The sequence below is a fragment of the Didymella exigua genome (genome assembly GCF_010094145.1).
Source record: "Didymella exigua CBS 183.55 unplaced genomic scaffold M421scaffold_25, whole genome shotgun sequence".
NCBI lineage: Eukaryota > Fungi > Ascomycota > Dothideomycetes > Pleosporales > Didymellaceae > Didymella > Didymella exigua.
The window spans coordinates 162,607-188,664 of record NW_022984799.1 but is presented as its reverse complement, the minus strand read 5'-3'; the positions used below and the strand labels follow the sequence as shown (position 1 = coordinate 188,664).

The window sequence follows — 26,058 nt, the reverse complement described above, 5'->3', positions numbered from 1 at the left end:
TGAACCCAGGCCACCGCCGCGCACATCCTGTCCGAGATCCAAGCAGCCAACATCATGGCGGCCGTCACGAGCGCCGAAGGCAGTTCCTCGAGGCAGGTCAGCGCCTAGAATGCCAGATTGTACAAAAAGTACAGAACCAGCACGACGCCGATTAACATGCCCGACAGCTTGAGAACCGCGACTTTGTTCCCGCTCGCGGCCATGCGCGTCAGGCGGCCGGCGGAGCCTTTCAGCGATGTGGAGAAGGAGGAGAATGTCTCGCTCTGTGTGTTGTCAGCGCTGTTCCCCCATGTTTGCCAGATCATGGCAGAGCGGTGCAGGAAAGGCGGGTCGAGAGTGCGCGTGGTGCGTGCGTAGAGGGGAGGTGGTTGCTGGAATATGTACCGTCGAGTCGATAACGCCCTGATCCCGCGCATTGTCGTAGATGTCTATCGTTACGCCGCGTAGTGCCGAGACTTTTGCGCTGAGCTCGTCCAGGCGCGAGTTGTTCTGCCGTTCGCGCTCGTAGGCATCGGACATGGCTGTGGTCTTTGGTGCGGAAGCCGAGGGATATCAGTTCGCGCGGCGTGAGAGAAGTTGCGGGTTGGTTACACGGCGTGCTATGGAGGAGCGAAGAGGTGTGCAGTGTGAGGCGTGTGTTGGTGTTTCAGGCGAGGATTGAGGCACTAGGTGGATGCTTGAGAGTGACGATACCGGTAGCGTCTGTGGACCCTGTTCTGGGCGAGGCGTCTGGGGAAGGTACCCACTCGTTCTTCACCAACAAGTTGGCACAACTTCGTCTGTATCCATACGCGATTCGAGCATGGGAGGCGATATCTCGAAACGAGGAGTTTCACATTTCGATCTCACAATATACGCCTATCTTCTTATCAGCTCTAGCTAGGACAGAGTTCCGTGCCTCAAGCAAGAATGGAAGGGGTTCACTTGCCCCTGATGAATCTGTGACTTTAGCCTTTACCGTAGACCGTCAGCCAGGTAGGCCTCTGCTGCGGAAGTATACTTGCATCGTCTACTTCCACAGCTCAGCACCAGCCGTATAGCCCATCATAGCGACCAACACCTCTGCCCACTACCACTAGCCGCTATCGTGGATGAAGACAACGCAATTGAGCTTTGGAAGGTACAGCGTCGGGATCGCCACAACAAACACTATTACAACTGAGAAGAAGAGCAAATCCTTGCCTCAGAGGTGCTGTGCCCAGTGCTTCACGTCTTGCTCGAAATCGAACGAGGGTCGGCGATTGTTGTTGAGCTGCCACGCGAAAAGCGGGAAAACAAGTCGTGACAATATAAGAGGTAGAGCTCTCGCCTCAAACACTGTTTGATACGCCTGAGAGGAGTCGTTGCAATCCACACCTAGGTTGACATCGTCGAAGCCGTGTACAACAACGGTGAGGATGCCTGTGATACAGGCAGGATTCATGAAATCATACACAAGCATATCTGCGAAGAGCTTTAGGATGAAGACGCCGTACTTGAAATTCTGAGGTGACAGATTGAGGATGTATGGGACAGTTTTCTTGAAGCTTAGCTCGTTTTTCCTGTGCCCACCAGCATCCAGATCTCTACCGGACTCAGCTAAAGGATGGAGATATCTACTGCATCTTTGAACACAAGGTCGGCGAGCAGGACGACTACGAGGTGTACATTTGTTGCCCGTTCATCTTCAATTCAATATATCCTCGAAGTCCAGTTTGATAAAATCACCATTCATTGCATATGCCGCTCAAATTGTCCAGAGCCAAACAAAAGCTTCGCCATATGCCGTATGATCGCACACCGAGGTCGGTAGGATCATCGCTCAGACGTCAGTCAGAGCTTTTACAAAATGAAGTTCCCTGTCCAGTCTCAGGTCTGAAGAGGCACTCACGTTTGTGGTTTCTTCGGCTTAGTCTCCCGCGATCCTGGCAGTTTTGAATGCGCCAAGCTCGCTTGACAGTTCGCTTGCGCTGGTCCAAACCTACCGCTTCTGAGAGTTTGGGGGGTATTACGTGCAGCCCTGTGTTCAGCCTCATCTCCGCAATACTCCACATCAGTTGAATCCTACGAAGCGATAGACTGATGAGATGACGACAGATGCTGCTCGAACAGGGCTCTTTCGCGCCTGTTTTCGACGCCTTTTCACAAGCTTCCCGTGTGTGGACGATCTGAGTGCCTCGGCAACCTCTGCGTTCAGCGACATCCCTGCCACGAAACCACCGTCAGTCGAGCATGATCCCTTGCTGTTCAACGGTCGATAGTCCACAGAGCAGGGTCGATATCGGCCTTCTTTCCACACCTCGTGCTCGACTTTCCGTTTAGAGACGATTTGAGGCGGTCGAAACGGACCATATCTCCCATGCAGGCCTAACTTCAGCCGCACTGCGCCAGTCACAAATGCTACACATTACAAGAATGGTTCTACCATGCTTCTACAACGGTCGATAGTCTTCCTGCCGGGGCAAGTTTGGCCTATTTTCTACAGTCCTTTCGAATTTTCTTCATTTGGACAATCTCCAAGCGCGTAGACGTTTCCACGCCGCACGGCTGGGCTTGTAATCGGTCACGACCTGGAACCTTACAAGTCGCGCGCTCAACGCTCGGTAGGTACATCTGCAGGGCTCAAAAAAGCCTTCTTTCAACAGTCCTCTTCAAACCTTCCTACTGCGGAAGCCTGCCCTTGCGTGCAGACCCACCTCCGTATCGTAAACACGGCATGTGATCCATGACAAAGCCGATTCCCTCACAGCCTGCCTGCGCATCTCAAAAACCGAAGTTGACTTTAGAACGCTTAGGAGAAGAGATACCACAAAGAAAGCTCCCGTGGGCCGCTCAATCGTGTTGCGCGACTCTCATCAGCAACACGCCGGAGCACTATCACAGGAACCAAGATGACAGCAATGTGTATCCAGAGTCCTACCCTTGAAGACTCCATGGGTCATGACAGGGCTCATTCGCGCCTATCTTCGATAATTGCCTGCTTACTTTCCCGACGTGGATGCTTTGAGTGTTCGACAGCCTCAAGCTGAGCCCTGCGTTCAGCACAACCACCAAAAGCAACTTCAACCTTCAAGACTTGAGTCAAGCACCATATTTGAGGAAATTAATGGCTCTATATTCATAGCTCTATCGCGCCTGTTTCCAACACTTCTCATCGGACTTCCCTCAAGTGGTAGGTCGTGAGCCGTTGAACAACCTCATGCTGAGCCCTGTGCGGAGCCCACCAAGAACCAATTTCGGGAGCGACTACCTGATCCTACAATCTGAAAATTGATAATCGGATAGATAGGGATCACAATACTGGTCTAATCCCGATGTCCCGTAACTACCTAAAATCTTCAAGTTATGAGAGTTTTGAGTCGTCGTGATCGCTCGAGCTCCGAGCTTGTGCCAGCCTTGCACTCATCTTCATCCACAGCACACGTGTATCTGCGCTGCCCGCAGCTGTCCGCTTCAACGGTTATTAGCCTATGTACAGGGCTATTTTGCGCCTGCTTCAAACGCACTTTTGCAAAGTTGCCCTTTGTGGGCAACAAAAGTCTTGGGAACCTTATGTTCAGCTCAAGCCCATTGGAGCGTGCATTCAGCCGCAGCCACTGTCCCAAAAACACAACGTCTTGCACTCGCAGTTTCAAAGCATCAGGGAGTGAGAGGACTACGCATTCAACATCAAGATTCCGGCATGCGACATCGTATAGGTAACTCAACTTGGGCCGAAACCTCGTAGCGTATAGTCGCATGTAGGCATGCGGATCAAAGCCCTGCGTTCAGCCTCAACGTACGCACCCAACTGAACCGTCAAGAATGCACCGCCAACCGCGCCGCCCCTTCCGGTGCTTTCGAATCCCACGATTGGTACAAATGACGGAGACGGGAGCGCCTATTTCGCACACTTTGCTCCAACTTTCCTTTCTAAGGCTGTTTCACGACTTTGGTACTGCGGAAAAGTTCCATCAGTGTGTTGCGGCGTGATCTGGCGCGGACTAGTGTGGCAGGGATGCGATTACTGAGCATTTAGCTTCGCTTTAGACCGCCGATGATCCGTTTCCCAAGGTTTCGCAAGAGAGCAGAGCGAGCAAGATTTCGGGTGTGACTGATTGGGGAGGACAACGGATGCAGTACCCGTGCTGCAATCAACACATGAGCGAGAGTTTCCTCATACGGACTGTAGCGCAGTTTGTCCTTTGGGAAATACTCAGAAGCTAAGGGTGTGAAGGCGCCGAGGAAGTTCGGGTGAAGAAGTACCACAGTAATCTTGGGAGGCATTCAACTGCTCTTCAGTGTAAGGTGAGCAGCTAGGCAGAAGGCACTCGTCTGGCTCACTGCCACCATGGACCTCACAATTCCTACCTTGTTGGGTAAGCGCGTGAATGTGCGGTCGAAATTGACTTGATTGTTGACAAGGCTGACATGGTCCATGGGTCCTCTTTGTAAGGTTCTAGGCATTTGCAAACATCGCTTGCGACTCATATCTGTGTTCACTCACAACTACATACAGATCACGGCCCCATATTCATATCCAGGCTCCAGATCCATACCAACTTCTAGATCATCTGACGAGACAGGCGCCCCATGTGCATGAACGCGGGTACGCTGTTCGCTTTACAATCGACACATGCCTTCCGACAGGGTAGGGTGAGCGTGAGATGGGCAGGAGGTGGGGAGGGCGAAAGGGAGATCATGGGAAAGCAGGAGAGGTCTTGGTGGCATGTGTGGGCTGCAAAGTTAAGTTGAATTAGATATTATGGATTGTGTCGATGGGATTGGGTGAATGGCGTGATGACATACTACCTTTCGATTCCACAGAGTCGAGAGCTGCTGTTATGAATCTTCCGCTTGCACGCTCTGTGCTCGCTCAAAGGCTCGGAGCGCTTGCTTGTAACCGAACTGAGCTCACTTTCGCGAACAAGTGCTGACACGTGAGATGCATGCGCCCAGACGGCTGTTCGGAAGCAGTTCAGCATCAAGCGAGCTGGTTGACACCAGTTTCGGAGATTTTAGATATCGACTGTGGCTCTGGGTGGGGCTCGTCTCGCGGCTAGCTTCGAGCCGGCAGCCATTTGCAGCAACGGTAAAGCGCTAGTAAAGCGCTGGTATGGGTTGACTCGTGGGGCAATGCTTGTGTCCCGCCCATAGCAGAAGAGAAGCCTTTTGTTCGAGCTTATGGCGACCATAACCCTTGCTTCAAGATGCAATGAGCCGGGAGCTCACAAATGCATCCACGCTCCCACAAGCCCATTCATCCCCCTCTTTTCACCCCATCGCTTCAGCATAGCCATCGCGTTCTCCTTCAGCTCTGTTGTTGGTCCAAGAATAGCCACAACCACGACCGGCGTTACACTTCTGATAAAATCGAAACCGACGGTCTTTGTGCCCTCTAGATGTCCTGTGGTCTTTAGTAAGACCTCTGCTGACCGCACAGCCTGACTTAACAACGCTGAGGGTGGCGGTGAAGGCGGAGGCGACATCGACGACGTTGATGTGGGCGAAGACCGCGGACTCAGATCGTTCAATTTCGGATCCTGGGTATTCATTTTGTGCAACAACATCCTAAGAGCTATCTGCACAGACTCGAATATCGCTATTGTAAGCGCAACAAAGCTATCTGGTAGAATGACATTCTTCGAGCCCTCGAACGCAGGCTTGACCCCGCTGACGGCGAGGTTTGCCATGTTCGCCTCCACGATCTGGAGACTTGGCGATGGTTTTGCGAGGTATGGGTAGGTCGCTGCCCACTCGTCGAGATTGTCGATCAACTCTTTCGTTCGTTTTCGACACGGCTCTAGGTCAATGGCGGGTGGGAAAGGTGTGTTGAAAAAGGTTTGCAAGCTGCCGTTGATTTTGCATAAAGCGATGCAGTCGGGGATCATGAGCATGATATCTGCGAGATCGTGGTGTGCATTACGGGGCATATTGGCGAAGGGTATCGTCATCCAATCATGCGATGAGAATACGGAAGGCTTGTTCAAGATAAGGGCTTTTTGTGCCTGATGAATCGTGAGTACACCTACCGTCTCGCTTGTGAATGACTTACATCAGCTGCTCGCATGGCTTTGAACATCGGCCAGACCACACCGGAATTGCAGTTTGCCGGTCCTCGCATCTTGATGATCTCGCATGCTGCAGCTACATGATGCAGCACACTGTCGGAAGTGGTCCCGGCATAAACTTCGTATAGGCCCAATATTATCGGGACTAAGATCTCCTCGTCGTCTGGGATTCGATCAGGTCCAGTCAGCTGTGACAGTGATTGTCGCTGTGCATGCAGCGAAACTGTGTACCAGCGGTATGAATCCACCAAGATGGTGGGATCATGGTATAGCTTGGCGAAGAAGGCCATGGACGCTGCACGCATCGACAGCTTCACTGCCGGCTTGACTGCTTTGCTGTGAATTAGTGGCAGATGTGTGAGCCAGGGTATCTCGGGCGTATAGTTTCGAGTGTTCTGGTTCATCTCAATGAAGTGTAAAAGGAAAGCCATGTCTAATGCATCACCCTGGATCTTAGAAGGCTGATAATACTGGGGCGCACTGTACTGATATCGTATTGTCGCCACAGCTTTCTCTGCCTCTTGTGACCATACGTCGCCATCGCTGGACGTCGCTGACAAGGGCATGTTTTGCAGTGATGATTCTGAATCAAAAGGTTCTGACTTTGTTGTCAGAGCTGAGTCTCTCCGAGCGGAAGGCATCGCCCGCGCGTTGCCTTCACGTGTAGCCACTCCAACGCTGGGTCTGGTGACAGTCTTCTTCTTTCTTGCCCGGGGCTTCGTAACTCGGTCAGTCATATCAATGATGACCGAGCCTATGATGGGCCCCGAGCATTGTAGTCCCAGGCGTCTGCATTGGTTGCAGAACTCTGGTGTCTCATCGCACTATCGTATCGCTCTTAGTGGTCGATCTCTACGGGGCTGTCAATGGTACCTTTACACGACGCTCACGGCATTGGGTGCACGCTCTGCTCCTTTGGGCTTTGGGCATGAGTAAAGTGTTGACAATGTGTCACTGCACGTGGAAGTGGTGGAGCGATAGTGAAAGAGGGAATTTCAGCGACGTGGATGAGCCGGCTGTGTTTGAACTGGCGGGAGGAACACATGCGGGTGTCATCATAGCACCCGCTAACAGCCGCGGTCTAACGAGGGTAGGGATGGTCTGCGGGGGAGACTGTAGCTGTTCCGCTACCGCTGCAGCGTTTCAAACACAGTTTGAGACCATTGGCTGGTACTATGTAGACCGGTGAGCGTTCAAGCTGGGTCGAATGCTGTGAGCGGCACTAGCTGTCAAAATGATTGTGGGTGCCTTTTGTAAAGTTCGACGGTATGCAGGTCACTCCTGTCGCAGATCACCAACACGAGAATGTACCGAGGCCGAGGATTCGGCTGCACGTAGCCTGCAGGATCGACCAAGAAGGGAGAATGTTGTCCCGACTGGGAACACTGGGAGGGTGCCAGATCCATTTTCGACATTTTTGAAAGGCTATTTGATCGGATTGGATATCGATGCCGCGCTGAGAGATTCATATATGCTGATTCATCCACCATACAGGGTCTTCACAACCCTTTCCCTTCGCATTAGAGGCTTTTGATCTACAACTCGCCCTTCTCGCTCTTCTGTTTGCCTTCCTGCTGCAAGTCCTTGATGTGGCTGTCGTGATCGGTGACATTCTGCTTATCGGCGGCAATGTTGCTCTCGCCTGAGCTGGCGAGGTCCTCGCGCCATCGGCCCTTGCCCTCCTTTTGTTCCTTCAGCTGCTCCTGCTTCTTCTGCTCAAGCTCCCCGGCTGTACGGTTGCCGTCCTCTTTAATTGCCATGCGCGGTGTCGTGGAAAGCGCGCGGCGTGTGATGGGGGAGAAGGAGGAGGTGATGGGGCGGAGGGCAGAGATGAAAGCGCGGGGTGCCATTATGTTGGTATGTAAGGTTTGAGGATTTGGCGATTGTTTGAGAGGAAATTGACTATGTTTGTATGAATGTTATCAACGTCGTGTTAATGGTAGAAGAAGCTGTGCCAACAGCTGAGCTTGAATTGGAGAGACCAAAAGCTCGTCACAAAATGACGTCACATGTTTGGCGCAATAACAAAGCTGGCAGACCTCACGGCACTTCGGCTAATACGCATAGCATTGCAACAATGTCTTTTTCTAACCAGAGCAACAGACTCCTTCGGAATTCTCTTCTCAAACATTGCTCCTTCATCAGGATGATCGATCATAATCTGCCACGACTCTCACATCCAGGCAATGCAAAGCTGTTGACCCACTAATCAACGGGCCCATGTCTCCGCAAAAGTCCATCCCGCTTATCTCTAATATCTCTGTCTGCAAGTATACTCAAAAGCTTCTCACCGTATTGCAGGTCATATGTGTACTTGGCCGCTGGCAGCCTGCATGTCTTGGAGTCTCTCAATCCCTTGGTTCAATCGCTGCTGAGTGAGAAGCTACCGATCTCGATTTGAGAGAAAAGGGATCAATCCTGGATCCATTTCACGAATCTCAACGAATTCAAGACGAGGAGGCAGGTCAGGTAGATGTACCTCTAGTACCTCTCGCTAGATTTTTTGAAGGCGGTCTGTCTTTTTAACTCTCGCTGGGTGTGTTGACCATTCTTGTACGAATTGGAATGCTGTAGAGGTGCCGTGAAGAGCAGATTGCTCGTTGTAAGGCTAGGGACCATGATGTGTGAATTTGCACGATGTAACACTGCAAGCCAATATGGTTCCTCGAGTTGAGTGAGCAAAAAGACAACAACAAACAACTCGGGTTCTTTGTCCACATATATTGGTGCTTCGATGCATTGTTGCGACAATTGATTATCAAAGCGTCCCGCACCGCACAATGCCTTTGCATATTCATCAAATACGAAATCGTCGGCTTTGATATAATCCCATCTATGAAAGCTCGCCATAATAGTTCGCATATTCCTGAAGTTTACAGACCATTACTTGGCGGCGCTGAAATCATTGGCAAGAATTGATGCGGACGACTGACTGTTCCAGAGTAACTGAGATAGGTTCTCCATACAGCGAGCGGCGTGCTAATGATAACGGGTAAGTCCTAGAATATGCAGATCATATCTGTGTCTTTCCAGATCTTCGACACGTTGAAAATGCAATTTTTCGAAAGCTGGACGGATCCGGCTGTGGGTCAGGGCCATGAAAGCACACGCTCTGCGGGAGACCTTGACTTGAGTGAAGAACTTGATCCACCAAACGAGCAGCAAAATTGTTCACTTCGAAATGCGGCAGATTCAGCGCCAAAGTGGGTGCCACAAGCTTGATAGCTGTATCATTCCTATCGCAGAGACAGCCAGATCATATTCGATCACCATCCAGTTCAACTAGACTATATTCTATCAAGGTGTGGCTGCTAAATCCAGCCATCATCGCCCTCATACCATTACTGATAGCGGGACGAAGAGTATCAGTCTTACCACAACCTTTCACCGTCACCAAAAACACTTGGCGCCTGATGCAGGGCGAGTATCTGCCAAGTCTCAGCCACCTTCAATGCTAGCAGCAGGTGATGAACCAAACATAGTTTTCGAAAAAGCACTCTCATCTGGAGAGATTACGTAAAAGCATGGTGTTATCAAGCCAGCTGTTGATGAGCTTCCAGTACTCAGGCAGATGTCGGGCATGGCCTTGAGAATCTGGCGCCGTGTGCACCCTGAAGGTGAAGGTCTTGGCCACATCAATTTCTTCCTCGTCAACGACATCACAAACGGAATTACCAAAGAGCTTATTGCTGAGGCGCTGAAAACCTATGAGGTTCCCACGGCGCGAGCAAGGTACCCAGGTGGCCAGGGTTGACGTTTCTGACGGACACCGAAGAAGGTGTGGCCGTGCTTGGTAAGTAGTCGAGACCTAATAGAACTCCTCCCTAGACTGTGTTTCTGATTGTTCTTACAGGCTCTCCAAACGGCATCGCAATTGGGTACTTCCTGACGCAGCACAAAGCACAGCTTGGCGGCAACCAGTACCCTCGCATTGAGCAGATCTGGACAGAACGAGACGGAGGAAGCCTGTACATGTGGTTAGGGATCGATGATGCACCAGTGGCTCGAAGAACGCGGGTCAAATACAGACGGGCTTAGGTACTATCAAAGCCACCCCCCTTACTCTGCAGCCGGCTACAACAATTTGTGCCAACGTATCAAATGCCGAGTCATGATCTATCGAGTTTTCGGAATACTGTTCCAAGCTGTGAAACGCTTCCTCGTCTAACAGAGTCGACTGAAATTTCTCGACGCAGGAGAAATCAACCATCTTCCTCGTTCAGCACGTAATATCCCAACCATCGTGGAAACTCACTTTCGTCTCTCCACCCCATCCTTGGCCTCTTCACTCCTCCCCGTTGCAGTCGCCTCATCCTCCGCAGCAGGCGTGATATTAATCAAGGGCGTACTTGCGTCAACCTCACCATTTGTAGAGTTCGCCTTGCTCGGCACCTTACTGCCCATATTGGACAAATGCCCCGCAGTCTGCTTAGTCCAAAGTTCATTGTACTTCCCGCCCTTCTCCAGCAAGTCCTGGTGACTTCCTCGTTCGATAATCGCTCCCTTCTCGATGACCAGAATCTGATCCGCCTCGACGATAGTGGAAAGTCTGTGTGCAATCACGAATGTGGTGCGTCCCTTGCTCAGCTTACGAAAGGCTTTCTGGATAAGTGCTTCGATGCCTGAATCGATGGCTGACGTAGCCTCGTCGAGGAGTACGATCTTAGGGTTTTTGAGCAGAACACGTGCGATGGCAATGCGTTGGAGCTGTCCGCCTGAGAGACGCACTCCGCGTTCGCCAACCTTGGAGTTATATCCGTCCGGAAAGCCGACGATGTCATCATGAATAGCGGCTGCGCGGCATGCGTCTTCGATTTCGGCATCCGTCGCTTCGAGGCGTGCATAGAGGACGTTCTGGCGAATTGTCTGGTTAAACAAGACTGGATCTTGTGGGACAAGACCGAGTGCGTCACGGAGACTGGACTGGGTGACTGAGCGTAGATCCTGACCATCGATCTGAATCGAGCCACCCGTAACATCGTAGAAGCGGAAGAGTAGCTTGAGCATGGTGGACTTACCGCCACCTGTTTCTCCAACGAAAGCGATGGTCTGACCACCCTCAGCTTTCAGGTCTACGCCTTGAATGATGGGCTTTCGCTCATCGTATGCGAACTCTACATCTTTAAACTCGACTACGCCGGTGTCGACGACCAAGTCTCTTGCCCCTTCTTTGTCGGCTACAGAGGGCTTCGACTTCAGCATCTGGAGTAATCGCTCTGCATCAATGAGAGAGCTGGAGATGTGCCTGTAACTGTACGACAATACATACAATGGGCTTGTCATAGTATGCCAATACATGATCAGCGTGACGAGATCACCAACTTGCTTGCGTCCAGTAACAATCTGCGTCATGCCGAAGACGCAGCAAGCGGCGAAGCCGAATGTAGTAAGCATATCCTGCGCTGCATGGCCACCCATTGATCGGAAATAGTACGCGTATTGCGCACTGATTGTGTTCATAATGTTTGATGCATACCGTTGGTGCTCGTAGGTCAGGCGGTTAAAGTACGCGACTGTCTGCCAGTTGTGCACAGTTTCGTTGACCGTCGAACTTTCGGTGCGCTGCTTCTCAACGTAGTCTCTGCGCTTTGGTTGCGAGATCGTTGTGAAGTACCAGCCAATGCAAGTGTATGCAAAGCCCATGAAAAGGATGATGAATGCCATATAGGCATCAAACAGGTGTGTGACATACCACATAGCCACGACCAAGTCCAATAGAATGGGTGAGATGTCAAAGAGCACCATCTCCACGAGCGAGTTGAGAGATGATGCTTGTTCGACGGCTTTGAGAACCTCGCCAGAGTCCTTCGATGTATGGAAGTCCATGGAGAGGCTGAGCACATGCTCGTATGCCAGGAGTGTGATCCTTCGATACGCTGAATTTGAGATGACCATGCTAGCGATGCCATCGATGAAGCCGAGACCTGCATAACTGCCGATCCACTGAAACAGGACCCAAAGGCCAACGTCTTTCCAGGGCATTACGCCTGTGTTCTTGCTGAGCTTGTTGGTGATGATACCAAGTTGCCGAGGGGTAAGCAGATTGAGGGCGCGCTCGGCGAGCATGTGGACTAAGCGGACTCCGAGAGCACCCATGACCATCCAGTCATCGCGGGGAAACAGGTATGGTAAGAACACTGCAAACGACTTGAGATAACCATACCAGCCTCCCTCTTCCTCCAGGCGCTTTGCCTGTTGCTCTTTAAGTTCTTTGTCTTTGTCTTTTGGCGATTCCTCTTCATCGTCGGAAGCTGTCTGCTCAATGCTACCATAATCTGCGTTTCCATTCTGATTCGCGGCGCCATTGCCAGGTTTTGGTAGTAGCGATTGGCTCTCCTCATCCGTGCTCTTCTCCGCATGCTTGGTAACCGTGATCGCAAAGCTGTCCACCAGGATGATTAAAGATACAATAGTTCTGATGCAATCGAGTACGAATGACGCGTTATTGGGCCAGTCTTTCTGGGGAATTGAGGTGGCGCTCATCAAGCATACTGTTGTTTCGAATGCAAACTGGAGGACGAACGCGCCGAAGTAAGGATGCCATCTAAGAGATTTCGAGGTCCATATAGAGTATGACAGAGGACCCCAGACAAGTATTGATCCCAGACACCTGATCGCTGCCGGTTCTGGGGGTGTATATTGTGCATCTGCGAGTGACCGGCTGAAGTAGTAAAGCACTTCAGTAACGTACGAGATGAAAATGAAAGTCGTGATGGCGAAGACGCCTCTTCTTCGTTTATGCGAAACAGGTATCGGTTTCTGCAGTATGCACAAGCTGAACGCTGTTGCTCCCAGGAAGAAGAACCCAACCGTGGGAGCGTGCATGTAGTGGAGTAACGCCATCGCCGGATACAGCGATGCAGGTGCTGAAGACTCCATGACGATCGTCCTGAGATGGATTTCGCGGTTGATGAAAAGAGTGTGAAGACTTCAAAGTCCCGAATATATAATGGGTGGGACCGCTGTTGCTGAACGAAAGGGCAGATGTCGAGTCTCTACGACCTTGAGCTGTGAACTGCAGGGAAGGGAGGTGCCGACGATATGTTGGCAAGTCCAGGCCCGCGTCAAAGTTCAACTAAATGCGAGATGACGTTCCAGCGATGATGGGTGCCTGAGGCGCGGCGTTCGCGATGAAAATGGGGATGACTGTTCCGGGTTCTGTTGATGCAGGGCTGAGCACCGCCACAGCTTTTCGCTTCGTTCGTGAAGTCGATCAATGCAACCAGATGCGACGAGCTCGATCAACAAGATGCACGCACCGACTGAGATGCCCTTGTCTCAAGTAGTAAGGAAAGCTGGATGACACAAGGCTTGCGACGACGCAATGGCGTTGTTGCCTAATCGTGGCACTCAGCACAAAGGAAGTCGGCTTGCAGAAGCGTTTTTGATTGAGTGTTTTGTTCAAACAAGAGGAACCAACGATAACTGCGGTGAACGGGGCAGCGAGCACCTCGATGAGGAGACGCTACTACCGGCGCCTTTCTCCGCCGCAGAGCCTGCAAACCATCGCTAGCTGAAGGAAGGGTGCATAGGTACCCGCGTAGCTAGTGCTGCAGCCTTGCGGGGCCTCACCGCCGCGTCTCATCTCGCTCGCGCGACGTCGTCAATCCCCTAACATAAAGGTGCTGGGCTGCCTACCTTCTTCATCAATTTCTCGAGTCCTCGTGATTTTGGCGTCACGTACTTGCTGGATACAGACAATGGTCGAGAGGCCTTCGAGATGACCCCTCCCCTCATGCATGGGGTCTCAGGCGGCAGTCGATCGACAACGGCGAAGGTGAGGTAAGACAGCAGTATACGTAATTTATCGCAGGTAAAATACCGGTGGAGGATGAGTCGTCGTGCTGTCTTGTCTGGAGATTGTCCGATCGTACGCCTCTACATACTTACCCTAGCTGCCGACCAATCTAAAGTGTTACCGTTGTGTGCTTGCTCTTGGGCGGTCAATCAATTTCTCACCTTGAAGAGCTTCCATGCTGGATCGGTTAGTCATCTCTGCTGCCTGTATTGCCGTACGACCACCTGTTCCAGGCTTCGGCATTCGAGACAGACGAGAAAGAAGGGCGATTTGTGTTGTCGGGCCTTGCAGACGAAACGCGAAATGTAGCGGGCGTAGTGCAGGAGAGTGGAAAGAGATGAGTGCTGCCTACCCACGTGGCACAGGCTTGGAAGGAAGCAGAAATGATCATGAGATAGGGACTGACCTGGAGGGCGCCTGCCGTGTGACTGGTAAGACAACCAACACCGGGCAGACTGTTCGGCGGATCGCACTCGAAGGAGCTGTCCAGCCTCGTTATCTACGGTGAGTCGTTGTGCTTCTCTCGTGCTTCTCTCGTATTTCATACGAAGGTGCTGCACAGGTAGGTTGTTACTGGCAGATATACAGTTTCGAGAGTCGTGTTGAGAACCAGGTCGTCCAAGAGCTTTCGCAGATGGGAGTCGTGTAGAATCGCGCAGAATAGCAGCGGTACTTTGGCAGGCAGGAGTCGTGTATCTCGTCAGCCTGATATCTACAAACACACATAGGGCAGCCTACCATGTACATTGAGATCTTGACGGGCAGCGGCAAATCTTGACGGCAACAATATACCCAAATAATCGCATCGAGTTCGCACTTTCATGAAATCTGTGGCTACAATGGCAGACGAGCGTAGAACCAAGAACAACAGTGCCGGACGTCGCTCGTTCGTCGTGCTTGCGGACAGTATATCCTCAACGGACATTCACGAAGCATAACTCGACGTGGAAGAGGCACGGGTCATGTGAGCAGCAACCATTGAAGTTTCCTGAAGGCTCACATATCATCTACAGGATCATGAAGGATCCTGTAGCAAGCTTATCATCATTGTGGATGACAACTACAGTGCAGAGATCTCTGATACTCACGGCACTGCTCAATCATACTTCACTCTCAAGCGTTTGCATATCCCCACACCTGCCAGCACGACAGTAACGATATTCCCCTTCACTTCAACCTCAGTTCCCACCAAGGCATATAAAATCGACTCAGCACGTTCAAATCTCTCTCAATCCCACCCTCGCCACCTGACGCATCAGCAAAGACCCCAACCATGTCGCGCTCGACCACCCCAACACGAGAGCAAAGTCCCAACGCCCTCGAACCACCAGGCACACCTGGCGTACTTCACACCTCAGGCAGTACGGTGCGCGTGCAGCGACGCACACCTATGCCGTCCACGCCCGGCGGCCACCGGCGCATCGCCTCGATCCCGCGCACGCCTGGGAGCAGCTTACCACCCTGCTCGTCCTCGCCGGCTTGCTTCACTTCGATCACTGTGCACACGGCCAAGTGTTCCGAATGTGACCAGCGCAACCTCGAGACGATGTTGCGGTGCCCGGGGTGCACGTTCCAGGTGTGCAAGCCGTGCCGCGACAAGAGGGAGGCAGCAGACAGGAGCTTGGCGCATGGGAATACGATGACGCCGCGGGCCGCGACGCCGGGGACTGGAGGCAATGTGGTGCGGAGGAAGCCGGTGTCAGCGGTGAAGAGTGTGGAGAAGAAGGACGAGGGCAAGGAGACGAGGCAAGAAGAGACAGAGAGCGTTGGCAAGGAGAAAGTCATACTGAACGGGAAGGTGGAGGTGAAGGGCTTGAAGGGGACGAAGCGCATGGCAAAGCCTGCGCCGAAGCCCAAAGTAAAGGCGATACCCAAGGCGAGGGCAACAACGCCATCATACGAGTCGTCCGACGATGAATTTGCCCCAGATCCTGCGTCGCCTACTGCCAGCAAGCGGCGACGGACAGGGCTTGCCTCAAGGACCGATGGTTCTTCTGATGTACCTTCTTCATTCCTCAAGGCCACCGACCGCAGAGGCTTCAAGGTACCTCTGAAGGCTTTCAGCCAGATGACCACAGACGAGCTCCTAGCACATCATGGTGTCAACACCTCCCAGAGCCCGTATAAGGCTCATCTGCTGAGCCGTCACGAGCCTGTGGTCTCCGACCCGGTCATCAAGATTCCGGAGGTTGTGAAGCGGAGGTTTAAACCAAGACCGACCGCCGAGGAAATCCAGCAGAACATCCAAGTCAAGGTCAGGGAGAAGATGGGGCTCGGAAAATCGACAGGGGATAGGAGCAGTAATGAGTGAGAGTGAGGTGAAGACAAGGGGTACTGGAGGCCCAGTCAAGGCGAAGATGACCGGTGGGTGTTTTGTATAGAAGACCCAGAAATATGTGCCTCGATCTTCCGGGTTTTAGCTGGCGTTGTGTTGCGGCACTAGTGTACTGCGCGGCTCAACGGTCCTCGTGCCTCATAAAGCTATGCCCTAAAAGAGATAATGGAGTGTCTATATTTCCTCGGAGTGAAGCAATGTGCACTACCTAGTTGGTACGACAGACGATCAGACAAAGTTATCGATGTAGTATTATACCTGGTGGTGCGACCGACTCCGGTCCTTGCGATGCTTCGACAAAGGGAAGTAGTAGTGGAAAAGGCATTATGGGTATCCAAAAAGGAATAAGACAAGCAATGAAAGGCCGCAACAAGCCTCAGCCTAGCGGCGCAACGTTTGCCTCCCTGGGCTTACTTGCCAAACTGGCGTGTGAGGCCTCCCTGGACGGCCTTGACTGGCTCCTCGCCGTCCTCATCCCCACCGAGAACGCTGTCGAGCCATGCGGCCTCGTCCAGGTCAGCGTCAGCAGTCGCAGCGGAATCCTTCTTCGAGCCGCGTAGCGAGGGGAAGCGTTTGCCGAAGTGCTGGGCATAGTCGGTCGTCTCTGAGACCGGGGGCAGGTCCGAGTCGGGTTGCGCCGTTGGTTGTATCACGGTGATGAGCTGGCTGCAAGGGATCAGCGACACGGCTTGACTCTGAAAGAGCACCAGGGCAGCGGGGGGCGGCACTCACCTGGACGTTTCGGCACAGATCTGCTCGAGCGCCTCTCGCTCGCGGAGGAGCTCTGCTGGATCGGGCTGCGGAGTGTGTTGCGGGCGCGACTCGAGCGTGCCGTACTGCGGCTGGTAGCTGTCACCGAGGAGCTGCGATGCGTCCGACTGCTGCAAGGGCGGATTAGCACAGAGACAGCGCACGTATACGGTCGACGGTGCCACGCACGTCTTCGTCGGCGCGCCCACCCAGGCACGATGCGCAGATACCCATGGAATGCGAGTGTGAAAGTCGTGATATCAGAGAATTGTGGTAAGAAGCGGGGAAGATGCCAGCGATGCGGGTGTCGCGGTGTCTCACTGGTATATGGCTGGAGTGAATGCGCGCGCGTCCATGAGAGGCATGCCCCAGCGCTCAATGGCACAGAGAGGAGAGGCTGGCCGGCTGCTGTGACGATGGCTGCTTTCCTGTGCTGATCGGCGCTGGAAACCTCCGACCTTCTTGGCGAGAAAGCGTGACTGCTGGTTGGAGCCGCACCGCCATCCGTTCCTGACGCCTGACACTTTGACAACTCCTCGCCCCTCTCTTGGAGGCTTCGACATCTGCAACATATCGCTCACCTTGGTCTTGCACCACTCTCATTCCAGCCAACACCGGGCAGCCTTACCATAGCAGTTTATCGCCATCGCCAATTGTGACCACTGTTAATCAAGTCTGCACTCACCACCCTGTACCTGGTTGACTACTTTCCTCAAATCTATCACTCGTCTCTCCAGCATATGACACCAATACTTCTTCCGTTGCGCCGGTCCTCTCGTCATCTCTTCTGTCTCTTGTTCTGACTACCGTGCAACACCCGGACGCGTTGCCGGTACTTGAAATGCGTTCTATCCCTTCACATGTTCTCGAGGGCTCTGGATCTGGTTGATGGTGGGGCGCGAAATGCATCAACGCGCTCGAAGTCACGGCTTGGCGGCCTCCCTTCCATTCCGATCCCCCATGAAGAGCATGGTTTCTGCCAAGCCTGACAAAGCCATCGTCAATGGGGGCAAGCCACCAGCTTCGCTTCCCGTTGAGAATGTTGGCTCAACGAGACGTTCCACGCAAGGTCACCACAGCCCGTCATGCTTCACGTGAAACTGATCCAGCCTGCAAACTCTGATCCGGATCAGTACTCCAATGCTCCCTGCAAGCTCCCTGCAAGGCACATTCTCGATATGGAGGCAATCTTGGAGGGCTGGAAGCCCGGCTAACGGGTTGAAGCTCCACCATCCTCTCTTATAAGTGCACATGGCGGTAGGTTTTGGCTTGTAACCCACCGAACCTTTCTCGGAACCACTTGAACATCTGGTCAGAGCAACTCTCACTCACTTGAGTGCTCGATCATGTTCTTCACTCGCTCAGTACTGGCTTCCGCCGCCATCCTCTCCTTTTCTGCGATCACCGAAGGCTCGGTTCTGCATCGTACGACCGAGGAGCATATCGAAGTGAAGAATGTCGCCGCCGACGAGGCTCAGGGCGCGTGGACTTGGAGGAGTCTTTTTGGAAAGAGACAGGATCTGATCTTGGACTGCCCCAATGACCAGTTCGCAGCCCTTCTCGACCACGCCCCGAACAACGACGTGCAGGGCTTCTGCAATGACTGGCTCAACCTTGACGCAACGACCGTGACCACTGAGTTCACGCCTACAGTGTAAGTATGATCTTTGAAGATCTAAAAGCACAACTGATAACTGCGCAGCACGGTCACGACTAGCGCATCCGAGACCACTACACAGACAACAACCCAGCGCACTGTTTTGACCACAACTGTCGTCGAATCCACGACAATAACTGCTTCGGCATCCGTCCGCCGCCGCATGGTTGCCGCTGCTGCTCAGATTGAGTCCATTGCCTCGTCCATCGTCGAATCCGTGATTGCTAGCGGAGCACCAGCTTCGACCGCCGAGGCTACTAAGAAAGGAGCCGCCAGACTGGCCGCTGAACGGGGGCTGGCAACGGCTTGCTCGTGCAAGCAGGTGCAGCCCACATCTACCGTGACCGATACCTTCACTGTTCCTGCTGTGGTAAGATTCCAAAAGGGCAACGATCGGACGATGCTGACACACAAAAGACTACCACCGTCGGTGTCCGAGTTCTCAACATCATTCGACAGACTGAGACCAGGACCTACACCTCGACTGCCACTGTTCGCGAATCTGCTACCGCTGAGGCTTCTGGCGATGCTACCTCTGCGACGTCCAGCACGGGCTCCGTCAGCTCTCGCGCCGATGCAGACTCCAGCTCAAGCGCGGCCGCAGAATCCAGCGCAGATGCAGCCAGCAGCTCAAGCGCTCCTGAAGACTCCAGCTCGTCATCCGTCAGCAGTGCAGAGGAATCATTAAGCGCGCCAGCTATCACCACCGTACCCATCGCTCCTACGTCAGTCGAGGCTGGAAACTCGACCGCTACCGCTTCTGAGGGCGCTGTCGTTACCGCGATTCCCTTTTCTTGCGACGAAGATGATGTGAACAAGGACATCGATCAAGTTGTTGGTGGACTTCGTCTCGGCTACTCTGTATACTGCAACACCGAGCTCATCAGCCAAGATCGGGTCGGCAGGCCCATTCCCGTCACTGACGCAACCTCTTGTGCTGCGCAGTGCTCCCTCCTCAACTCCCAGGGTGCACAAGATGCCTGTCAGTCTGCCGTGTTCACACCCTCCAACGCGACCGATGCGAGTACCGGTGGTACTTGCGAGCTTTTCACAGCTGCGGAAAACAGCGGGATGCAGACTTCACCGGCCCCAGGATCAGTTGCGATTGTTCACACCGGCACTTTTGCCAACGGCGATGAGTGCGCTGCTCTCAATGCTACCACTTCCTCTATTACCCCAACCATCACCAATGGTCCAATTATCATCGAGACTCCTGGCCTCGTCACTCAGAGCTCTGGAGGTGGCGTTTCGCGCACTTACGTCTCAGCAAACACCACCGACGCTCAGGGATTCGTCCACTACAGCTGGTACGAGATTTACGCATCGTCCGCAAACTGGTGGGCCGTTTACGAGACTTCCTGGGCCTGCTCCGCCACGCTCACGCGTACGATCGAGCAGCCGGCTACCACGGTGATCGAAGGCTCGACGATAACCGCAATTATTGTGACTACAATTATCGGTAACGGGTACACAACAATCATCTCTGGCGATAGCACTACCACCATCAGAGGCGGAGGCGGCGCAGGAGGCGCTACCTTCGTCCCTGCCTCTACAACTGGTGGCGATGCGGGTCTGACCACCTTCTTCTCCACTGCCGTGCAGGCGTCGACTGGCTCCGACGGCATTGTTACTCCTACACCAGCACCCTCGGTTGGAGGTTCGGGTAACGTGACCGTCAGCGAGGAGTTCTCGACCTTCTTCTCCACCGGAAGCGCAGGTATCATCTCTCCAAGCGCATCTGCCTCGCTCAATGCTAGCATCAGCGGCTCTGTCAGTGAGGAGGTTGTTGTTTCCTCCACTGCCACCACATTGACGATCTCCGGCGCGAACTCTACATTCCTGTCCACCGGAGGTAATGGCGTTGTTACCCCGACCGAGACCCCTATCTTAGAGACAATCGTGTCCTCGGGTGCTGCTACGCTCACTCTCAGCGGTTCAAATGCCACTGCCGCTTCCACAGGCGGCGGTGGAGTCATCTCCCCTTCGTCATCCGTCTCTGCATCAGGGAGCTCGATTGTGTCCAGCGCCACCACTGACGAGGGAGAATGGGACAGCGAAAACTCCTACGGGCCAAAGACTAGCGCTGTGGTTGTTGTGTCAAGTACCATCCTCACCATCACGTCGACAGGCGCCAGTGGCGTCGAGACACCGACGGCGGTCACTGCAGTCTCGTCCGAGACACTCATCGTCGAGATCAGCAACACCACGCTCTCAGGCAATGGGTCTTTTTCTACTGCAACTTCCATTGCGACTTTCAACTCTACAGGTGGCAATGGCATTGTCACCCCAACCGTTGTCACTGAAATCATCACGACTGCTGCGGGCGTTAGCAACTTTACAAGCATCATTGCCACTGCTACGGCGAATAGCACTGGCGGTTTTGGTGTCGTTCCTCCTGAGAGCACGTTAGTCATTACCGAGACCGCGAACTTTACCCTGCCCGTCCCCACACCCACCGGGAACTTCTCAACTGGCGGTGTCGGAAACTTCTCGACTGGATCGGAGACAGCTTTCACGATTTCCACAGGTGCATCTGGTGTAATCCCGCCAGCGTCCGCCAACTCCACCTCGACTGGGCCACCGTTCACCAACAGCGATGATGATCGTACTGGTACGTTCAGCCGCTCTACAGCCACAGCCACCTCGAATTCTACAGCCTCGAGCGGATTCGCTACACCCTCATCGAACCTGACAACCGCCATCGAGACTCCCAGCACCAACACTACTTTGGTGCTTACTGTACCCCTGTCGACCGGCTTCACATCAACAGTCGAGATTCCGATTATCAACTCGACCCTCGTCTCGGAGTCTGTACCCACTCCTACCCCTACCGCTCCAGCGAATGTGACATCGTCTATAACCACTGACGAGAAGGATCGCACCGGCAGCTTCTCTCGCAGCAGTTCCATTGGAGTGAACACTACGTCCACCCTCACTCTCCCTGTAAGCATTGAATCGACCACGTCCGAGATCTCTGAGACTACACCTCTGCCTACCGTGCCTCAGACTGCTCCTACTCTGGTCGTCACTGCCACTACGAACATTACGCTCTCGATTCCTAGCGGAGACGTAACTTTAATCCCGCCGACAACTCGACCCTTCGATAACACAACGGCACCGCTACCAACGCCCACTGGGAACATTACTTCTGAGTCGCTGGTCTCGATCAACTACTCGACCGTGCCATCCTTCTCGACGGGCAATCTCTCTACCATTCTGCCACCGCTATCGACCAGCAACATCACGATCGTCGTCCCTTCACCGACTACTAATATCACGATTATTGTTGAGACACCTTTTGTGCCGTTGAACTCCACTACAGCGCCACCCCCGTCAATCACGGTCCCCCCAGCGTCATTGAACTCTACCTTGTCGCTGCCTATGCAGAACTCGACTGGTCCAGTATTCACCAACAGCGACGGCGACCGCACTGGTCGTTTCAGTCGGACACTCTCTTCTGGTGTAATTCTGACAACTGGTACTGGCGGTTTTGGCAGCATCACAGCCACCCCGCCGCCTTTCCCCACCGGCAACTCTACACTGCCTTTAGGACCCACGGCACCGACGGCAGAAGCATGCCCAAGCCCGACCGAGTTTTCTACTATCACTAGGGAGGTGATCATCACTACCTATACTGTTGAGACTGTCCCCATCATTGCTCCTACTTGCATCACCTCTGATGCAGAGGCGGCAGCTCCGACAGGCTTGAACGGGACCTTCCCGACGGACGGCAGCGCCACCGAGCCTACAGATGCCTCCGTACTTCCCTCTGCTATAGAGAGCCTTGCATCAGCGGTTTCGAGTCTGACAGCGAGCGATGCCGCACCCACCACTTCTGAAGTAGCACCTGTCGTTTCAGCTATCCTGAGCGCTGTCTCGAGCGTCGTGTCTGATGTTACCGCCCCGGCCAGCTCGGATGTCCTCAGCGAAGCTACAGCTGCACCCGTGTCCCGCTTCCGTCGTTCTGGCACTCTTGCCACCCAAGAACAGATTGGTGCTGCATGCAAGGACACTGGCAACCTCGTCCTCTCGCCCACCTTCAATATCCAACCCAACAACAGCACTGAGGGCTGGTTCGTCAGCCAATTCAACCCGACTATTCCTATTGAATCAGTCACTCAAGACAACGGCACCATTGCACGATTCCGATCCGCATTCCCAGGGCAGACAGTAGCGCTTTCACAGCCCTTGACTCTATGCCCGGGCACACAGTACGAGCTGACCGCACTTACACGACAAGCGGACTCACGGAGCGGATGCTCGGTCCAGCTCAGAATCGGTAGCAACTCTGTTTTCACCGCGACCCCGCAGACTAGCTGGGTCTCGCGTACAGAGCGCTTCACCGCCGGTCCTGGAGCTGAGGGCGCGAGCCAGGACGTGACCCTTGTGATGAGCTGTGCTGGCTTTGCTGGTGCTGCAGTTGGTGCGGATGCCGAGGGATACATGGTTGGCGAGGTCGGCGCTGTCAGTGTGTCAGCTGAACAGCTCAGGCAGTAGGGCTTGTACGATCGACCATGAGTAGGAAAGACGAGAAACAGGGAGGTTGAGGGGAGAAACGGATGGAAATTGGTTCAACAGATAGGGCGGCGCTCTGGATTTGGCGCCACAGTACACTCTTACCGCTGTTGGTGCTCCCCGTATATTGTTAGTATAGTTCTGACCCACGCTTTCTAGCATCTTACGATAGTCACGATATGGATATGAAAACGAATGCATGCTTTGGATAGCTTTCTTTCTCCCTTGCTCAAAGTGTAATGATGCGATCTTGGCTCGTCACGCATGGGTAATGTGTAGAACACGGCTCATGTGGCCGCGATGCTCGGATACTATCTGGGGTCCAGCTCATGAAACTTAGACGCCACAAGTGTCTGCCCCATGCCAATCAGGCTTTTCGGATCATCTCCTAGTGAGGTCCCATTGTCGAACTTGACAGCTGTAGCGTCGGCACACGCAGGTACCTGTTGATCAACAGAGACTACAGGAACACAGCCATTTAGCAAGCACTATAGTATTTCACGCTGCATTAAAAGAGGGATGCTCTTGAGGAGGGCGTATAATATCCAAGTATGATCATGCTTCGTTCTCGTACCGGCAAGGCAATATGGGCCATTCGTTCGTTCGTCATCGCTCCTCGCGATCCACGAACATCTCCGCGGCATCAGCCTCGATGCTCGAAAGAAATGCCAAGTTGAGTATGATTCTCTTCAAGGGATCGTGGCGCAGCAGGGAAAGGTAACATTTGAGATGTTGATCTGCATGAGTTTGGTGTGCTGGTCGCAGCCCTACCGGGCTGATCGATGCAGGATGCACGACAAATTGTTTGGGCGATGACATCACCCGGACCTTAGCGCGATTGAACCCTGAATGATCGACGCCTCCCACGTCGGACTCGAGCTCACGATGGCTGACAACCTTGCTGGGGATCTCTTGCGATCTTGCTGGTCTAGACTGGCGTGAGGCCCTCCAGTCTGTATATATTGACCTAACGCACGCTGCTTTGAGACTGCACATTTTTGACTCTCCGCATTTGAAGTACCGAAGCGGAATCATCTCCTACGCTCCCCTGCCAACGAGCCCCGCAACTGGCACAACACAGCTAGCCTACCTAAATACACCGCATCCCCTCTTTGCGCCAGATCACTTCAACTCTCACACTTCTACACAATCACTATACATTGCAAATATGAGTGTCCCACAGTCTGCTACCAGCGAGATGCCTACGCGCTCGTTCACCAACACCTCGGACTCCGAGGCCATTCCTGGGGAGGACACTTCCGAGGTCAGGAGCCAACCTTCTCCTTTCGACTGCAAAGCTGACGCAGATTTAGGTCACAAAGCTCTTCGCTGAGCGCCTCCAGGCATGGAAGCATGCCACCTCTAACCTCGAGGACTACATCACAGCGACCGAGAAGACACACCATGCGCACGGAAAGGAGTACGAGAGGATTTTGAAGGTAAGAGGTATGGGAGGATCGACTGTTACGGCATGCTGACTCCAAATAGACAGTAAAGGACCCGCTGAAAGAGGGACACCACTTCGACCAGTCGCTGGGCGGTATTGCAGGCATGTTCGAGAACATTAGGTCCAACACACAGGTAAGCAGCAGCACATGCGCAGCGATCAGCGCATTCTAATCGAACCGCAGGGCATGTCCAACCAGCACTACGAGACGGAGAAGCAGCTCAAGACGGTCATCCTGCCCATCTTCGAGCGCCTGCACACCGAGATCAAGAACAAGAGCAAGGAGCTTTCCAAGGGCGCTGGCAAGGGCAGCAAACAGGTCGACAAGACGCGGGCCAGCACACAGAAGCACATTGAGCTCCTCGGCCAGCACACGGCCACCTTTGAGTCGCACGGCGGTAAGATGAATGCCACCGACGACCCATACATCTTGCAGCGCGGTGTGGTGCATCGCCTGAACAAGCAGGTGCAGGAGGAGAACAACAACCGACAGGACCTCATCAGTGTGCAAAACTCGTTTGCGCAGTTCGAGGCACACATCATCCAGACGGTCCAGCACGGAATGGGTCAGTTCATGCAGGTCGTCAACACGCAGGCTGAGCAGGCAAAGACGGCCTACGGCGACATCGTCGGGACCGCACAGCGCATCCCCTTGGACTTTGAGTGGAACGGCTTCATCCAGCGCAACAACCAGGTCCTCATCGACCCGGCGTCTCCTGCGCGCACAGTGCAGGACATCAAGTTCGCCAATCAAAACCACCGCTCCACGCAGCCTCTGATCTCCGGCTCCCTCGAGAAGAAGGGCAAGATCATGCGCTCGTACGACACAAACTACTACGTCGTCACGCCCTCCAAGTTCCTACACGAATTCAAAACCGACGACGACTTCGCCAAAGACCCCGTGCCAGAGTTCTCGCTGTACCTACCAGACTGCACCATCGGCGCCGTCAGCGGGCAAAAGTTCAACGTCAAGGGCAAGGACGTGTCAAAGGGCAAGCTGGGCAACACATTCTCCATGAACCACGAATCCGCATTCAAGGCGCACACGCCCCAGGCCGCGGAGCAGTGGTGGCAAGTCATCAGCCAGGCTGCGGGACAGGTGACCAGCGATGTGCCCCCGGTCAGCCCTACTAGCCCGGTCGCGGGCTATGGTAGTTTGAACGAGGGCGCGCATGTGCCTGTCGCGGACGAGAAGAGTCCGGCGCCGCTGCAGACTCAGGGCCTCGCGGAGGAGCCTACAGGCACCGCTGGAAGCGTGCCTGGGAGCGCGGCGCCTGTCAGTGCGGGTGGAGTGGCGCCGGGCAGTGCGGTGGCGCCGGGCAGTGCGGTGGCGCCTGGCAGCGCTGTTGTCGCACCTGCGAGCGGCGTTCCTGGCGAGCCCGGCAAGTACTAGGCACGGCGTCGATGAGACGGAGGGATAATACCAGTAATAGAGATGTTGAGATGTTGAGATGTTGAGATGTTGAGATGTTGAGATGTTGAGATGTTGAGATGTTGAGATGTTGAGATGTTGAGATGTTGAGATGT

At 53.7% G+C, this 26,058-nt stretch overlaps 9 protein-coding genes across 9 annotated transcripts; 3 read left to right on the top strand and 6 right to left on the bottom strand.

Annotated features, from left to right (window-relative positions):
• Nucleotides 1-19: 19 nt before the first annotated feature.
• Nucleotides 20-952, bottom strand: M421DRAFT_227702 (uncharacterized protein). The gene is made up of 3 exons (XM_033588376.1): nt 929-952; nt 385-858; nt 20-263 (listed from the first exon to the last, which is right to left on the bottom strand). Exons 2-3 carry the CDS (start codon nt 517-519, stop codon nt 105-107), a joined length of 294 nt encoding a protein of 97 aa, XP_033446184.1. The 5' UTR covers nt 520-858; nt 929-952; the 3' UTR covers nt 20-104.
• Nucleotides 953-1,002: 50 nt separating this feature from the next.
• On the bottom strand, nt 1,003-1,531 carry M421DRAFT_397657 (uncharacterized protein). The gene has a single exon (XM_033590142.1). The coding sequence runs from the start codon at nt 1,439-1,441 to the stop codon at nt 1,184-1,186; it is 258 nt and encodes an 85-aa protein (XP_033446183.1). The 5' UTR covers nt 1,442-1,531; the 3' UTR covers nt 1,003-1,183.
• A 3,655-nt stretch (nt 1,532-5,186) lies between these two features.
• Nucleotides 5,187-6,766, bottom strand: M421DRAFT_68666 (uncharacterized protein; the record flags this gene model as incomplete). Its single annotated transcript, XM_033596539.1, has 3 exons — nt 5,187-5,406; nt 5,446-5,966; nt 6,014-6,766. The coding sequence occupies 3 exons, from the start codon at nt 6,764-6,766 to the stop codon at nt 5,187-5,189; spliced, it is 1,494 nt and encodes a 497-aa protein (XP_033446182.1).
• Nucleotides 6,767-7,385: 619 nt separating this feature from the next.
• Nucleotides 7,386-8,017, bottom strand: M421DRAFT_423216 (uncharacterized protein). Its single transcript, XM_033593390.1, has one exon. It carries the CDS (start codon nt 7,877-7,879, stop codon nt 7,565-7,567), a length of 315 nt encoding a protein of 104 aa, XP_033446181.1. The 5' UTR covers nt 7,880-8,017; the 3' UTR covers nt 7,386-7,564.
• Nucleotides 8,018-10,280: 2,263 nt separating this feature from the next.
• On the bottom strand, nt 10,281-12,908 carry M421DRAFT_68558 (heavy metal tolerance protein precursor; the record flags this gene model as incomplete). Its single annotated transcript, XM_033596534.1, has 1 exon — nt 10,281-12,908. The coding sequence occupies one exon, from the start codon at nt 12,906-12,908 to the stop codon at nt 10,281-10,283; it is 2,628 nt and encodes an 875-aa protein (XP_033446180.1).
• Nucleotides 12,909-15,100: 2,192 nt separating this feature from the next.
• Nucleotides 15,101-16,138, top strand: M421DRAFT_94312 (uncharacterized protein; the record flags this gene model as incomplete). The annotated part of the gene is made up of 1 exon (XM_033598195.1): nt 15,101-16,138. The coding sequence occupies one exon, from the start codon at nt 15,101-15,103 to the stop codon at nt 16,136-16,138; it is 1,038 nt and encodes a 345-aa protein (XP_033446179.1).
• Nucleotides 16,139-16,572: 434 nt separating this feature from the next.
• On the bottom strand, nt 16,573-17,146 carry M421DRAFT_68851 (uncharacterized protein; the record flags this gene model as incomplete). The annotated part of the gene is made up of 3 exons (XM_033596562.1): nt 16,573-16,828; nt 16,895-17,043; nt 17,102-17,146. 3 exons carry the CDS (start codon nt 17,144-17,146, stop codon nt 16,573-16,575), a joined length of 450 nt encoding a protein of 149 aa, XP_033446178.1.
• A 988-nt stretch (nt 17,147-18,134) lies between these two features.
• On the top strand, nt 18,135-23,295 carry M421DRAFT_227623 (uncharacterized protein). The gene is made up of 3 exons (XM_033588375.1): nt 18,135-18,566; nt 18,615-18,939; nt 18,987-23,295. Exons 1-3 carry the CDS (start codon nt 18,259-18,261, stop codon nt 23,064-23,066), a joined length of 4,713 nt encoding a protein of 1,570 aa, XP_033446177.1. The 5' UTR covers nt 18,135-18,258; the 3' UTR covers nt 23,067-23,295.
• Nucleotides 23,296-24,252: 957 nt separating this feature from the next.
• On the top strand, nt 24,253-25,924 carry M421DRAFT_102793 (PH domain-containing protein; the record flags this gene model as incomplete). The annotated part of the gene is made up of 4 exons (XM_033586827.1): nt 24,253-24,348; nt 24,398-24,523; nt 24,573-24,665; nt 24,716-25,924. The coding sequence occupies 4 exons, from the start codon at nt 24,253-24,255 to the stop codon at nt 25,922-25,924; spliced, it is 1,524 nt and encodes a 507-aa protein (XP_033446176.1).
• Between the last annotated feature and the right edge of the window lie 134 nt (nt 25,925-26,058).

Coding starts and splice junctions, on each gene's coding strand:
- M421DRAFT_227702 (XM_033588376.1), bottom strand. CDS start 519: ATGTCCGATGCCTACGAGCGCGAACGGCAGAACAACTCGCGCCTGGAC. Junction 264..384: donor AGGGCGTTATCGACTCGACG/GTACATATTCCA, acceptor GACAACACACAG/AGCGAGACATTCTCCTCCTT.
- M421DRAFT_397657 (XM_033590142.1), bottom strand. CDS start 1,441: ATGCTTGTGTATGATTTCATGAATCCTGCCTGTATCACAGGCATCCTC.
- M421DRAFT_423216 (XM_033593390.1), bottom strand. CDS start 7,879: ATGGCACCCCGCGCTTTCATCTCTGCCCTCCGCCCCATCACCTCCTCC.
- M421DRAFT_227623 (XM_033588375.1), top strand. CDS start 18,259: ATGTTCTTCACTCGCTCAGTACTGGCTTCCGCCGCCATCCTCTCCTTT. Junction 18,567..18,614: donor ACTGAGTTCACGCCTACAGT/GTAAGTATGATC, acceptor ATAACTGCGCAG/CACGGTCACGACTAGCGCAT. Junction 18,940..18,986: donor CCTTCACTGTTCCTGCTGTG/GTAAGATTCCAA, acceptor GACACACAAAAG/ACTACCACCGTCGGTGTCCG.